The following is a 16859-nucleotide window of genomic DNA, read 5'->3' on the forward strand; positions in this document are numbered from 1 at the left end:
TTTTGAAATACATTAACAAGTTTGCAGAGAAAACACTCATACCTCAACTGATGAGTTTCTAGTTGCCATAAAAATAATTAGCTAAACAAAAACAAGCTGTAAAACCACAGTATTGTTATTTTCTTACCAACCTAAATTAATTCCTGGAAAACACTAAAACTGAGTTATTTAAGCCAGCACTTCTTCACAGAATATGCCAATCAAGACTGCACTTCCAAAGTACACAAGTTCAAAAGAAGTTAAAAACCTTCCCTTACAAATCAAAGATGCTTTAAGAATGCTTCTGAACTAAAGGTTGACAGCACCTCTCTAAGCTTAATTATCCAGAAACGATGCACAAACACAAAAAGGCATCACCATTTATTTGTATGCGAAATTACATAACAACCAAATCTTTTGCCATAGAAACCTCAAAGCTTTTGGAACGATTTTACAGGTGTCATTTTCATGTAAATGCAGGGGAAAAAGCAATACAAATCAAGACAACAAAACAAGATGTGATTTAACACTGCTTTGAGAGATGACTCTTAAAACCATTCTTGCATTTCTTGGATAATTTAACCACAAAATGTTCTTAAAACTGTAACAGGCCCAGCTTCAGGGAAATCCTTCATTAAGATTTTGAAATGATTCTCTATTCAAGTTTTGCATTATTTACCACTTTCTTACCTTCTGCTACATCATCATCTACTGCTCCTTTCACCTGAGAAAAACACCACTGAATATCATTCCCTCCTCCAGCTCCTGGAAAAAGAAAAACATGGCAATTAAAACTGAGTTCTGTTCATGTTTACTCTCCTGAAAACAAAGATGGTATCCATGGTTCGCACCACACTAACAGCTTAGGACTGCCCCCACACAACCACCTCTGAGAGCACGGACTTGGAGCAATGTTTGTCTCTCACAATTGGCTCAGGACTCAAAGATTCCAGGTATGAAATATTTAAAAGTATATCATCTATCATTATCACTGTATATACGTCCCAAATTTGGTCTCCATTTTCTTTTCAAGCACCTTCACAGACTTGCATTCAAAGAGGACCCACCCGAAAAAAGTAAGGAAAGTTAGATTTTAGGTGTGCAAAAACTATGCAGGAGAGTTCACAAGGTTAACTACCATGCAACACGGAAGAGACAAGCTCAGGAGCATTACTGCCTGGGTGAGGAGTAATGATTGCTAGGCACACACAGCAGACGCAACACCCATTTCTTCCCAATCACTAGATCCAGAGGAAAAGAAACTGAAATGCATGTTGCAAGGAGCCCTGCTCTTACTCCCTTGTCCTGATCTTCCTCAAAATCCAAGGACCTAGCAAAGAACTCATTTTCCTAACTTGTCATCATCTTGTGCAAAAAAAAATTTTTAATCTCTTATTATTCAACTATGACCAAAGAGCAACCTGCTTATAACAAACCGCAAGCCAATACGTGTCTTAAGGGATTTAATTACCAAAAAGCATTTAAGTAAAAAATCGGCTGTTAGGAAGATTTGATTATAAAAGATACTGAGAAATGAAAAGCAAATTGCTGAACTCTCAGCATTCCTCTATTTCACTTCGATGCACTGAAAAAGAAACGGTGAAAATACCCCGGATCTAAAGCAGAAAAAAAATCTAAATCTAGAATTGATTCTACTAGTTCAGGAAGATACTAAGCTACAGTAAAACACGCAAAAATTATCCTCAAAGCAGTAACACTGGCACGCTTCCTTCCTAAATACTTCCAAACTGGTTTCCTCAGTAAAATTTTTTTATTGCCATCTTTTGCCTCAATCTCTCTCCCTTTGACTATTTATATCCCTGAACTGCACAACTTCACCTTTCTGTGAAGATCACATCTGTACAAAAGATAACATGCAGAACACAAAGTTTAAATCACGTTTTTCATTCAACTTGCTGTCCATTAAAGGCCTTGCATTCTTTGGCCGTGAAGGGCAAGAATCAGAAAGGAGATGGTTGCAAACAAGTAAAAAATACCAATCTCACAATCTCAAGAAACTGCATATACATAGGCCACAATAGGGGTAAAATAAATAAATAAATAAATAAACCACACGAGACAATCCCCCCTCCCCCATGTATTTCAACTTGCAAAGCGCTCTTCCTTCCCAGCGCAAAATACGTGTGGACACCCAAGAAGGCTTGCAGCAGAGGGGGAGAAAAAAAAAAAAACAAAACACAGGAATTAAAGGAAGGAAGATCCGCAAAAACAGCCGGGAGGCAGGGTGGCGGGGAGAGGACACACCAGGCTCTCCAGCAGTAGGAACAAATCTGCACGCCCCCACGCGCCCCACCCACGCCTTACCCCACTGTTCGCCGGCACACTCCCCACCCCCACCCCGCCCAAGCCAAGGTTCCAGCCCTCATTTTCAAAGACATTTCCAGTTCACAGGGACCGCTCGCCTCCCCCGAGCCCTGCCCGCCCCACCCTACCCTACCCTACTTGACCAATTCCCTCAAATCCCGGGGGTGGAAGGGGGGGGAGCCCCGTGATTCTGCCGAGAGGCACGGGCGGTCGCTAGGGGGTGATGGAGGGAGGAGGAAGGAAGCGGCGCCTTATCAGTGGGCGAGATGGGATTTCTCCTTTACCTGCCATGTTGCGCTGCAAATGGTGCCCCTGCTGGGTTCCTCGGGGTCTCGGCTTCTCGAACTCACCCCCCTCACCTGAGGATGGGGGGGTAGAGAGGGCGGATGGCGACGGATGGCACCTGTGGGGGGAGAGGGCAGGGGCCGGGGGAGAAGAAAGGTGCAGCGGGCACACCAGCCAGCCCGATGGTGGGTTTCACGCTAGGGCTTTCTGGCTCGTGCTCTTTCTCCGGCAGCGACAGCGGCAGCGGCGGCGGCGGCTACAACAGCGAGGCTACAGGGGGAAGCGACTCCACTTTCAAAATGGCGCCGGCTGGCCTGGCCAGTGACGTCACCCGAGGGGCGGAACCTCCGGGTAGGGCGGAGAGCGGAGGGGGAGGGGCAGGGAGCGGCCTGCTCGCGCGCTCGCCACGCCCTCTTCCTGTCTCGCTCAGGCCCCGCCCCTGCCGCTGCGTCCGGGCCGCCCGGGCCTGAGAGGCGCCTTGGCGGGCGGGCGGCTCCTCAGTCGTGTGGCGCTGTGTGTGGGAGCCGGGACGCGAGGGCGGCCTCCGCTTGCAGTTAACGTGCTTGCCTGCAGCGACCCTTGAGTTCCTGCTTTTTTCTTTTTTTTAACGGCAGCCCATTGCTGCTCAAGAAAGTGGCCATGAGGCCGCTGAAATGAAGGGCCGGCGGTGCGGATTGGCTCCTCGGCCAAGGTGAAAAGTTCACGGAGCTCAGAAGGACGAAGCTGGGCTGGGTCCATTTGGGTGAATTAAATTACCTTTGCATGGGCCTCAGGAAGGGGCCAGAGTCCTTCTTGGCAACCGCGGGCAGTAAGAGTGGTTTCAGAACGAAAACTGAGATTGTTAGGTGCAGGGTGTGGCCGGAAAAGTGACCCAGGTCTGTCCAGCCGAGAAAGGTGGTTTCGCTGGCCAAGAGCTGAGCTCTGAAGCCAAAGGTGAATGCTAACTGCAGGGCACGCAGAATACAGCCAGCGGCCTCACCTTGCAGCAGTGCTGTTACGGGGGGGAGTAGGAACGAGGGCTTAGTTTGATTACAAGATCAGCTGCCTTTGTGACGAGATTTCTGTTGAAAGCCTCCAACAGAGTCATAAGGCAGAATGGAGAAAAAAAAAGAAACAAGATGGCCCAGAGGGGATGTGAAGTTCTCTCAAAGATGGATACACTGAATCATTTTAATTTTTTTCCCCCCTGTATTTGAAAAGGAGAACCGACCATCTGCTATTTCACGCCCGAATGCTGGCAACCAAGGCAGGATGCAGGAGCTGGGCCCTCAATCCAGGTCTCCTTGTCTGTGTTAGGAAGCCCATGGGTGGGCCGACACAGCTGCATCCAGGAGCTGGGAATCGGGAAGCAGAAGCAGGTACGGGACCCAGATGTTGGGATGTGGGACCACAGGCATCTTAACCTCGAAGCTAACTCCCTGGCTGCACATATTTCACGTCATTTCCACAGCACCCCTGTGAGAGCAACAACCACGTTTCTCACAGGAAAAACAGATGCTGAAACATCTGAAAGTTGACCTGCAGGCATCCCAGAGACCAAGAAGGTGAAGATTAAGAAAATAGCACTCCCATCATCTACAGTTTCTACCTTATTCTTCATCTCTAGAACAATTTAATTGCAGACCAAGCTTTGAAATTTCTCCACAGGGAACACCTGAATGATTGCATTTCTTAGAAATCTAAATCCATGTTAGGTTTTTTTTTTTTTTTGGTAATTCCCATTTTCCAAGAACTTTTTGAATGTTTGTTTATTTAAAAGACAGGAAGAGAGAGGTTATCTGTGTCCTAGTTCCTTCCCCTGATGACCTCAACCACCAGGGTGGAGCCAGGCCCAAGCCAGGACCCTGGAATTCTATCCAGGTCTCCTGCTGCCAAGGATGTGTTTTAGCAGCAGGCTGCATTAGAAGCAGATATGCAGCAACCCACTCAGTGCTCTGCCCTGGGATGTGAAATTCAGCTCCAGGCTTGTACCTGGTCATTGCAGATTCCAGCCATTATGGACATTTGGAGAGCAAACCAGGGGATGGCAGCCCACTCTGTTGTTCTATGTCTCAAAAATAATTAAAAAAAAAAAGTCCAGGTATAGCTACCATGAAGAGGTCTACTCCGATAACCTCTCCAAATCCCTATCCATCTTGGGCTGGGTTGGCTGCCCTCACTAAATATATGTATATATATATACACACACACATATATAATAAATATATAATAATAAACATAAATAATATATAAATATAAACATATTTATTAGGTATAATTATATAATAAAATTATCTTAAATATTTTCTTACATTAAAATAAAATATTAAATAAATGTTTAATATTATAAATACAATTATATTGTTATATATAAATATATGTGCATGAATAATAAATATAAATATTTATATATATTTATTTTTATTGCAAAGTCAGAAATACAGAGAGGAGGAGAGACAGAGAGGAAGATCTTCCATCTGATGATTCACTCCCGAAGTGACCGCAACAGCTGGTGTTGCGCCAGTCCTAAGCCAGGAGCCAGAAGCTTCTTCCAGGTCTCCCACAAGCGTGTAGGATCCCAAGGCATTGGGCCATCCTTGACTGTTTTCCCAGGCCACAGGCAGGGAGCTGGATGGGAAGTGAAGCTGCTGGGATTAGACCCGGTCCCCATATGGGATCCCAGCGTGTTCAAGATGAGGACTTTAGCGACTAGACCACCGAGCCAGGCCCCAACTAAACATTTTTTTAGGGCCCAGCACGATGGCTCAGTTGGCTAAAGTCATCATCTTGCAAGTACTGAGAGCCCATATGGGCACTGGTTTGTATCCCAGCTGCTCTGCTTCCCATTCAGTTCCCTGCTTGTGGACTTGGAAAGCAGTAGACAATGGCCTAAAGCCTTGGAACCTTGCACCCATGTGAGAGACCCAGAAGAAGCTCCTGGCTCCTGGCTTCATCTCAGCTCATCTTTGGCCATTGCAGCCATTTGGGGAGTGAACCAGTAGACAGAACTTTCTGTCTTGCCTCTCTGTAAATCTGCCTTTCCACAAAAAATAAATAAATCTTTAAAAAAATATTTCTATAGAATCGAATGTACCTCTTTTTCTACACCAAGTTAAAATGGTATAAGTATGTCTTATTATCCTGAGCTTTTTGAGGGAAAGAAGTGAACATTCACCTCTATAGCACTAGCCACATAATTTGCCTCACTAATGGATGAATAAATACATTTCTCTGCCTGAGAAAGAAAATCACTGACATATTGACTCTTAGATCCTGCAGTATCATAACTGTTTTCACATACCCTTCTTATCTGTAGAAAAAGAGGGCATTTTCCAAGTGATCTACATTCATTAGGCAACATCTGGAAGTTGCTTATAGATTTGTCTCAGTGAGTTCCAATCGGACCTTCATCCTCCACCAGATACTTACATTTTATCTAACAGTATCCAGTCAGACCCTGTTCCCCTATCCACATGCTGCCTTGCAAGGTTTTAATGATGTGAGACTCTAGCCAGAACTTCGGCACCCGATTATGTGTGAAAATGCACCAAGTCTCATGTAGAACATCAAGAGGAAACTCTCTCAGGACCTTCATGATGTAGCCCTGGAGATCCAGAAGGCACCCACAGTCTCAGCAGAATGCAGCAAACAAGACCTACCCAGTAGATTACCCAACATGATTATTTAAAGTGTGTAATTTTATCAGAAGAGAAACACGTTTTTCCTTGGCAGAAACATGTTTGCAGCCGAGATGAACACAAACCTTCCTCCACACTAAATGAGAAGTGACCTTGGTTTAGCTTCTTCCCTCCTCTAAACTGTTAAGCCAAGGAGCATCTGGGAAAGCCCCTGAAGTCCCTGATTAGAAGTAGGTGTGGTTAGAATTTTGCCCAACTTACCAAGCCGTGCTTTCTGATCTGAAGCAGTTACAAAGCTTGGCACAGTGAATTATAAGTAGTTGTCAGCTTTTTTATATCCTTTATAAGAGCTACACATTAGGCTGAAAGGTGATTTTCTAAGTTCCTGAAGAGCGTAGGCTATAATGATAATTTATCACAATATGCTCAAGATGTAGAACTTGAGGCCAGCATCATGGCTCAATCCTCCTGCTCCAAGCATTGGCATTCCATATGGCCACTCGTTCATGTCCTGGCTACTCCAGTTCTGACCCAGCTCCCTGCTTATGGTCTGGGAAAGTGGCAGAGGAGACCCAGAGGACGCTCCTGGCTCCTGACTTCAGATTGGCCATTGGGGCCGTTTCGGAAGTGAGCCAGCAGATAGAAGATCTCTCTGTGTCTCTTTTCTGTAAGTCTGCCTTTCCAATAAAAATAAATCTTAAAAACAACAACAAAAAAGTTATAGAATTCAATATAACATTACCAAAGTAGCCTAGTATAAAAGGTGTTTAACAAAAGAGTTATGACTCTTTCAGGTGGATTATTATGTAGTCAAAATGTTTGTAAAAACAGAGGAAACTGCTTGTGCCTTGGAGGCAAGATACAAAGTGCAGATACAATATAATCACAAGTATGTACAACAAACAAGCATAAGACATGGAGGCCAAAAAGGTCAGGAAGGAAATGTACTAAGGTGTTCACAGCAATGTCTCCAGTAATGACACAATAAGGCAATTTTTTTCTCTTTAACAATAGAATTTCTCCTAGTGTTCTACAATGAATATATGGTAAGGAGAGAGAATAAGCCTAATTTTAAAAGTTTTGAAGTTGGCATTATAGCATGATAACTTCTATATCACAGGTTTCTCAAAATAAGACCTGCCAGTCCATTATACCATTCACAGGTGTGATTTAATCCATGGCATTAGCATGGATGAAGCAGAAGCACTTTATTTTTGTGTTTGACTAGTGAGCATATTTAAACACAAGGAAAAGATAAGTAAGTACATGTAATTGCCTTGTGTTTGAAAATTGGCAACTAAAAATCATGTTTTCTACTTTTGTGAGAAGAATATTCTATAAGCCTATAACCTGCATATCTATTAAGTACACACACAAAAAAAACTTTGGGCCCAAAAGAATGGCTCAATGGTTAAATCCTGATTTTGCAAGCACCAGGATCCCATATGAGCACTGATTTGTGTCTTGGCTGCTCCACTTCCATCCAGCTCCCGGCTTGTGGCCTGGGAAAGCAATAGAGAATGGCTTAAAGTCTTAGGATTCTGTATCCATGTGGGAGACCCAAAGGAAGCACCTGGCTTCAGATTGGCTCAGCTCCAGTCATCACAGCTGGGGAGTGAACCAGCAGATATTTCTGTCTCTCCTTCTCTCCATAAACGTGAACTGCCTTTCCAATAGAAACAAATATTTTTTTTAAGGGAACATTAAAAAAAAAAAAAAAAGAAAAACTTTGTGAATTAAAAGTTATCTCAGAAATGTATTTTCACTGTTTATTAAATTAACAGAAAAGCTTTCTAATTTAGTCCATTCTCCAAATAACTTTTGTTTGTTTGAAGAATAACCTATCTCCATACTATTGTTTTTTTACCTGGCACTTGAGTTTAGCTACAACACACGTATATGTTTTATGCCTGTATAACAGAAACAGGGTTAAGTTAGAGTGAAATTGGCCTGACCCAACCCAATTCTCATAATGGTACTTAAATTTCTTCTACTTCATTTTTAACCTATTTCTTAGGACTCATTCAGGCATTAGCTTCCGAGTCTCCAAGTAATGAAAAATTAGCACCTCTTGTGTTTTTAGACACCATTTCGCTAAATCATGCTGTACATTCTATAGGACTGTGTTTCTTTGCACTTTTGTTCTACAGACCTTGGCTTTCCCATCAGGGACCTCTTCAGTATAAGCCCCAAGGTCATTTAGATACTGGAATAGAACTACATCTCCCAAATGTTCTCATAGTAACCAACTCAGCTGCTTCCAAGCTGATTCTGTTATCTTAGCATATCCTCCACATAGGGCCTAGTTGTTCAAATGTCTCAGATTATGAAGCCCAAAGCTAAATATAACAGTTTGGGCCTGGTAATGGTTACTCAGTTGTTACTCGAATTGTACTTCTTTTGATTTTCCAAGAGTTGTTTGTGTTTGACAATCACACAAACTACATCTCCACAACTTGTTGTCAGAGGTTTTTTCCATGCACAGCTGTTAACATTCATCACATCAAATCTTTTTCCCAGTGACTCAGTTTTAGATGAGTGCGTAGTTCCTGGAACATAGTAGGAACTTAGTAAATGCACTGAAGAAACACATGCAAGATTTTATCTTATGTATGATATCCTCCATGATTGAGATTTTATTAGTTATTACTTGATGGTTTATACATAGAAGCTAGAAGCAATTTGTTTAGGTTACCTAAAATCCATGCAGTTGTAATTTTTATGTATACATTTATTTGAAAGATGAGGAGATAAAGAGGTAAAGAAGGAGAGAGTTGCCATCCATATGTTCATCTCTCAAATGCCACAGTGGCTAGGACTAGGTCAGACTGAAACCAGGAGCCAGAAATTCAGTGCAGGGCATCCAGGAGCATGGCAGGAGCCCAGCTACCAGAGTCGTCATGTGCTCCTCTCCAGAGTACGTCTTGGCAGGAAGCTGATATCATGAACAAAGCTGGAATTTAAACCCAGGCACTATAATATGGGGTGTGGTCATAACCACCATGCCCCAGTTGTAATTCTTCCTGGAGAATGATTCAGTCACTTTATCTTAAAATTTGGTGGTAAAAAGTTTTTGGTTATAAAATGATAAAGCATAGATAAGTTCTTATGTCTAAAGTCTCCTGAATTCATGTCATGCCAAATGCTCATTTCATAACACTTGGACAGATTATTAGGAAAAAAAAAGTACAACAAAAGATGTTACAGGTAGTGTATATGTATGCTAGGGAGAATTTTTCAGAGAAAATTTCCTAGGCACTAATTCCAACAATTGTGTCTGATTTAGCAGGCCTTTTTAAAAAAGTATCCCAATGAATCTGCAGTGTAATCTAATTTGAGATTTAGCATATGCACAATGGCATCCAGAAACTTAAGTAACTTAAGCAATTAGTAGCAAAATCTGCAAGATGGGATACTAGCAATATACTTACAGAGCTTTACTTCTCAATGTATTTTCCATGCAACATTAAGATTCTGTAAAGAAAAAAATATGTTTGGCACTGGTGTTGTAGCCTAGGACATTAAGCTACCAGCATCTCATATGGGCGCTGGCTCAAGTCTTGGGTGTTCCACTTCTAATCCAGCTCCCTGCTAATGTGCCTGGGAAAGCAGCATAAGATGGTCCAAATACTTGAGAGATCAAGATGGAGTTTGAGGTCTCTGACTTTGACCATGACTGGGCCAGGGGAGTGAACCCGTGGATGAAAAATCTCTCCCTCCCTTTCAAATAAATCTTTAAAAATAAATAAATAGAGTCAGAATGTGACACATTGGGTTAAGCTGTTATATATAATATCACCTCCCAAGTAGGTATAAATTTGAGATCTGGCTGTTTAGCTTCTGGTTAAGCTCCCAGCTAATGCACCTGGGAAAGCAGTGGAGAATGGCCCAAGTATTTGAGTTTCCACACAGAAAACCCGGCAGAAGCTCCTGGGTCTGATGAGCCCAGCCCCAGTCCAGCCATTGTGGCCATTTGGGCAGTGAACCAGTGAATAGGAGAACTTGTTCTGTCTCTTCACTCTCTATAACTCTACCTCTCAAATAAATAATAAAAAAGAAGTAGTGAATAAGTTTGCATTTCTTCAAATTCTCTTCATAAATAGCAAAATTCTTTGCTACTATTCATTTCCTTTTTTGCTTTTTCCTAAAGATAATCAGATGTTCTTTCATTTATAGAAAATGATGTACCCTGGAGTTAGTGTCTACTGACTCAGAAGATGGAATTAATAAACTTTTAGGACTCTTGTGGGTCAATCATTAAAACCAGAAATTTAACAATTATATAAACTTACTAATGAATGATTTACATTATGAGCAAAGAAGAAATACTCAAAGTGTGCAACTTCCTAATTATTTACCTTCCATGGGTATCTTTGTTCTTGGAAGTTATTTACATCTATTGTGTCTGCATGGTTGAAACAGGTCACCTCAGGAATCAGCAAAGACTGGAAACCCAGGCTCTGTGCACCACTCCAGAGTGCTTCCCAGCCATCACCACCCATGGCTCCCTTGATACACATAAGTAAATCTCTGGCCTACAGAAATATGCAGCTTCTCCCCTAATCAGTATATTTTACTCATAAAGCCTTGCTTTAAAAAATATTTTATCCTATTCTTAATATTGTTCACATAACTGTCAGAGATGCATACATATGTGGGTTTCCCATTAGAGTGGGAAAGTTCCAGGCATGGAGGAAGCTGGGTGGGAAAATGTTTAATTTTTTTCTCCCTAAGTCAGCAGGGAGGGAAGGAGAGGGGGTCATTCTTTGCTGTCAAAGTGCATTAGCACCCAGGGATGGGAACAATCAGTTGATGACACTTTAGAGAACCCGAAGTTGGGAAGAGGGTTCTGAGGCTGCTATTTTTTGTGGTTTTGAAAGCTCTGTGACATCATTTGCTTTGTTGCATCAGGGTTGAGAAAATCTTTCCAAGATCTATTGGCTGACCCAGTCCATCATAGTGCATCCACAGGCACAGACACTTGTTGCACTGCTTGGCCAGGAGAGTAGTTGAAGTTATTCTGCTTCCCATCCTCTGATGAGGCACTCCATATTCTCTACAACCCTAGATAAGCTGACCATCATGTTCCCTGTATATATCTGGGCACACTGTCCACTACACAGGCATTGGCAACTGAGGAGGCTCTGTCTTGGTACATGCACACCACAGTCAGACCACATATCTTGTGATTTTTCCCTGTGACCGCAGTTTGAGTCTAGCAGTCCAGCTGAGGTGTCTCCCAAGAAACCTCACTTGGGGTGACTTCATTCTTAAGTATGCACCAGCCAGTGCAGGGTCAGGTTCAGTCTATCACTTGCACCAGCCAACACACATACCCATGGATGCATAGTCAGTTCAGTCCCCAGCCCCATCTCTCATGTGAACAGATGAGTGCTGCAGCCTAATCCAGCCCAGCCTGCCATAGACCCAGTTTGACCCACACTAGTGGGTGCCATGGCCTAGTTGGGGTGACCCTCAATAACTCTCACCAGACCTGCGCCAACCCCTAGTTTTTGCATGTGCTGGCATGTACTGTGGCCTAACCTAGCCTGTCCCACATCCCCTCTGGCTTTAAGGCATACCCGTGGATTGCTGTAGCTTAATTTAGCCCAACCAAACCCCAGACCTGGCCTGCACATATGCTGACAGGTGCTGCAGCCTTGCCCAGCCTGGTCTGCCCACAACCTTGGCCTCTGTACTCCTGGCATGGCGCACCTGGAGTCTTCACTCTTGCTGGCAAGTGTTGCAGTTTAACCAAGCTGGGTCTGGTCCACACCCTGTTTTCTGACTCTCATGTGCTCCAGTGGGTGCTGTGGCCTGGCCCAGCCTGGCCTTCCCAGAGTCCAGCCACAGAAATGCTGACCCTGGCCCAGGCCTGGTTCACCCCCAAACCCAGCTGTTATGCTCCCCAACATAAGCTGCACCCTAGCAGGGGAGTTCCCCAAGTTCCTTTATTAAGCCGGTTCCCAACCCCAGATTGCACATGTGCTGGCAGGTGCCATGGCCCTGCTTGGCATGGTCTGCCCTCAGTCCTTTGCGTACACCACCAGGTGCTGCAGCCTGACCCAGAGGACCTCCTCTCAGCCCTGGAACCTGCAAGTATTGGGTGATTTTTGTGGTCCAGCCTTGCTTAGTCCATCACACAAACCAGCAGGTACTACAGTCCCAAGGAAATGAACTCTGAAGTCCCCTACAAAATCTGCCCCAAATCTGGTTCTCTCACATTCTAGTAGATGTTGCAACCCAGCCTGATGTGGTCCACCCCATATCCGACACTCACAGACAGGTACTGTGGCCCAGTCCAGTCAGGCATGCCCCCAGTGGATGGCAATGCTATTTAGCCCAGTCCAGGTCTCCCATGCATTGGCCTGACTCAAACATGCCCTCTAACGTCCTGGTCTCAGCTCCCTTGGCTACCTGCCAATGCAGTGACCCAGTCCATGGAATACCCCAGAAGTCATTCCTCCTTATCAAAAATGTCTTCAGCTGCTCCCACTCCAACTTCCCTGGGCGATCTGCAGGATTTCCCCTCTGTGGCTCTTATTCCACCCTCCCCCAGTGCTGTGTGGGAGCCCTGGTGGCATGTCCCAGCCCACCGTTCTTGGCCTTTTCCACATATCTTAAAGGAAGGAAGGAAGGAAGGAAGGAAGCAAGGAAGGAAGGAAGGAAGGAAGAAAAATAGAGTAGGCAATTATGCTGGCAGACTGGTATAGTTAACACCAACTTGGCCTTAACCTGGCCCAGAATGCCTGCCAGCTATTGGCTGCTTTTCTCCCAGCAGTGTAATACTTGCGTAGGTACAAGGCAACCTAAGGAACTATAAAACCCTTTGTCATAATGACATGTTTCAATTATGATACCTTCCCAACTGTGATAAGTCTTACCTTTGTCTTTTACGTTGTTTACTTTAGAATGTTTATTAAAATATGCCTGTACATTGCTTGGGAACCTTTCTATCTGGCAAAGTAGTGATGTTAGAATATGTGCAGGCATGAAAGACTGGCCAAGCAACATCAAAATAAATCTGTGCTGAGAAGCTAAAGTTATTTTTGAGCTGCAATAAAGATTGATGTGCACATGCCAGAGGCTGTTACTTATTATTTCTAACTGTACTATCAGGTAGTGTTTACACCCAGATTTCCCCCCAGAAGGCAGTCCACAACTCAGCTCCATTATTTGATGAGTCTCTTTAGGATTTGCTTCTGCTATTGTGTCTGTGCTTTGACCTCCTTTTAGCCATCCATTATATTAGGCTTATTATATCTTGCCATTGTTCACGCACATCTAGCTCAGGGCATTTTGTAGCATGTTGTAAAAAAAAAAATCCTTCAATGCTAATAGCTCTTCCCAGAGCTATGGCTAGAGATTCTGCATTGTCCTTCATTAATCCATTGACTTATTGACAACATTGATGAAAAGATACTTTCAAGGATCTTAATACCTTATTTGTACACTTTTGTAGCCATAGGACATTCTATCCTAAATACAGTTTCACTGGACCTTCTTTTCCTCAGGTTTTTTTTTTTTAAGATTTATTTATTTTTATTGGAAAGGCAGATATACAAAGAGGAGGAGAGACAGAGAGAAAGATCGTCCATCTAATGGTTCACTCCCCAAATGGCCTCAACAGCTGGAGCTGAGACAATCCAAAGTCAGGAGCCAGGAGCCTCTTCCGGGTCTCCCATGTGGGTGCAGGGTCCCAAAGCTTTGGGCCATCCTCGACTGCTTTCTCAGGCCACAAGCTGTTTGGGAAGTGGGGCTGCCGGGGTTAGAACTGGCACCCATAAGGGATCTTGGGCCTGCAAGACAACGACCTTAACCACTATGCTATCATGCCAGGCCCTATTCCTTAGTTTTGCACTAGTTAATGGGATATGCTATAGAGTCTGATAAACAAGAATTCAGGAGTTTTCTGATATTGATTAATGCATCCAGTTCTCCCATATCTAGGTACAGCCCATATTGCTTCTTGATCTCCTGGAGCCACAAACAGTTCAATTTTCACTTAGCCAACTGGAAAATAGTCTTTGATGTTGGCACATGCTTTGCAAAGTCCTTTCTCACTATCAGCACTGCCAAGTACAAAGCCTGGTCCGATACTGAATCTCCTGATGTGGAAAGCCCTGAAGTACAGAAGGAGAGGAGGCCCAGGCAGGCCTGCCTGTGTTCACCTTCTAAGCCTGTGAGTGAGCCAGGGTTGGCTTGCTTCAGTTTTTGTCAGAATTCAAGTTTCAATTACTATATGGTTATTCATGACCCCCTAAAATGAAAATAATATTCTATATTTGCCCAGTACATTATCTTTATTAGTTATGCATATAATCTCAAAGATCTTCATAAAATAAATGGAGAGAGGGGTTTTTAAGGATTAAGGCATTTCTTTGTAAGCACTGGGAGTTTGCTCAGGGTCACCCAGCCAGTTAGAGGAACTAAAAGCCAGTATTTAGCTCTCAAACTATTCATTCTGTTGCTCTTTCCATGATCTTAACAAGCTGCTTTTTTTTTTCCCCTCTTATCTTTTTATTGAGAAGACACACAGAGGTTTTTCATCTGCTGGTTCATTCTCCTAAATGCCTGTTACTGCTGAGGTTGGGCCAGATTGAAGCCAGGAAAGTAGAATTTTGTTTGGGTCTCCCATAAGGATTATAGGAATTCAAATACTTGAGTCATCAGTTAGTGCTTCACATGGTGGGCATTGGCAGGGAGCTGGATTAGGAGCACAGTGGCTAAGTCTTAATCGAGGCTCTCCAATATGGGATGCAGGCAAGTCAAGTAGCAACTTATCTGAAGTACCAAACATCTTCCCCAAGCTGCTTGAGTTTGTGTTGTTTTTCTTCTGTATGCCGATCCAGAACACTTACAGAAGACAGGTCTTCAAAGAAACTCATTTTAAAAATAAACTATAACTGGAAGAATAAAAATTCCTTGGGAGTGACACATTAAAGATTCCCCAATATGTTTTGATATGACTTTTTTCATCTCGTTAGGTTTATAGCAGTTTCCCCTCCCCCTAGAAACGGTTAGGCATGCTTGCTTTCACAAACACTTGAACATGGCTTTGGAGAAAATTGAGAGCTTAATGAATCAAATCCGCCTTATACTTAATAGACCTGCAAAAACATCTCTGACATGTTATGTTAGTAGCTTTGCAATAAAAATTTAAATTTAATAACTTCTTAATTCAGGAGGTAATAAAACTATACCAGAAGTGAAACTTCAAATTGCTTTCAGCAAGGGAAATTAGATGAGGCACCCCTCTGCAAATGCTATTTGAAGCACCCACCTCCACAACCTGAACGCCTCCAGCACAGCAAAGTTCACAGTCCCTACCAAGCTTAAGGGGGGGAAAAAGCATGGCTTCTTTTGAAGGTCACACGAGGGTGCTCTTGGGAGTCACTTCTTTGTTCTCTGTCAGAGTTCTTTCCAAACCCAAGATTTCCCTCTGGCATTAGTACCCACTTCCATAATTAAACCTCTTTCATAAGAGAAGGCTTCATGGCCTCAAGCAAATTATCCAGGGGAAAGCACTGCTTTGTGTCTGGGGTAGGAGGCTAATAAAAACCGAGACAACATGATAAGGCAGCAACAGTTCCAACAAAGTTGGGAGGCATTGCTATAGCTCAAGTCCTGACACATCTTTGAATAAATGGGTATAAGGGACTTCGAACCAGCAAGAGCTTGCAACACCAGTACCATGAATGGCAAGCCACCACGGAGTTCAGAGAATTGAATTCACCAGCTTCTATATTAGCAGGTCTGAAGATGAGCCAGCAATGCATAAGTGGACAAGGACTATTGATAACAGAAGTCTAGATGTTTCATAGGGATTATATGAACTTGACTAAATCCTGCTTGATTTGTCCCACTCTCAATTAGAAATAGAGACTTCAAAGTGGATCTTCAACAGTTTTAAAACAAATTCTGTCTATATCCACGCAGGGAGGTCATAACTACCTTGGTATAGTAGCTTGGTAGTGTAAGTACCTTGGTGGTATAGGAGAAAGATACAGCAATTCTTTTGGAAACAGTATCACTCTATTCTTGGAAGGTCCTAGCAGAGTAGATTCTTAATACAGGAACATAAAACTTGCACCTACAGAAAACTGGTTAAAGGTACCATTTGTTATAGGTGACCGATATTTGGTGGATCTTATATTTATTTGGAAAAGACAAAACAACCAAGTGAGAAAGACAGAGATCTTTTCCCCATACTGGCTGGTTTAGTCACCAAATGCCCACAACAGCCTGCTGTAGCCTCATGATGGCCAAAGTGCTTTAGTCCTTCCCAGCCATGATGGCAGCTCCTAGCTTCTGGGTTTAACTTGGCCCAGCATTTGGTTGTGTGGCCATTTGCATAATGAACCAGTTTTTAGAAGATCTGTGCTTCTCCCTCCCTCTGTTGGTCTCAAATACATGAGTAAATCTTAATATAAATAAATTAATAAATAATAAACTGAATCCTGGTGAGAGGACACTCAGTTGAGGAGGTCCAGGCTGTGCCTGACCTGCTTTGACCAGCTGAGACCTACCATGCTTTCTCATCTATAAAATTAAAGAAATAAGACTAGAATGTCTCACTGGTCTTTTCTAGTTCTAAAATTATGATTCCATAGGAAAAAAAAAATTCCTTTTTTTGTGGCCCACTCAATCCCA

At 43.1% G+C, this 16859-nt stretch overlaps 1 protein-coding gene across 2 annotated transcripts in view; it reads right to left on the reverse strand.

Annotated features, from left to right (window-relative positions):
* PPP2R2A (protein phosphatase 2 regulatory subunit Balpha) overlaps positions 1-2905 on the reverse strand; it is a 71757-nt gene extending 68852 nt beyond the window's left edge. The window contains exons 1-2 of one of the 2 annotated variants that reach the window (XM_040966216.1): positions 2589-2905; positions 670-744 (exon numbers count right to left, since the gene is read on the reverse strand). In XM_040966216.1, the coding sequence (XP_040822150.1) occupies positions 670-744; positions 2589-2595 (82 nt within the window). In that variant the 5' untranslated portion in view covers positions 2596-2905. Of the gene's footprint in view, positions 1-669; positions 745-1117; positions 1405-2588 lie in introns of those variants that run through there. The other variant, XM_040966218.1, reaches the window with a different exon arrangement.
* Between the last annotated feature and the right edge of the window lie 13954 nt (positions 2906-16859).

Source organism: Ochotona curzoniae, unplaced genomic scaffold, assembly GCF_017591425.1.
Source record: "Ochotona curzoniae isolate NIBS_2020 unplaced genomic scaffold, NIBS_Ocur_1.0 scaffold_4505, whole genome shotgun sequence".
Taxonomy (NCBI): Eukaryota; Metazoa; Chordata; class Mammalia; order Lagomorpha; family Ochotonidae; genus Ochotona; species Ochotona curzoniae.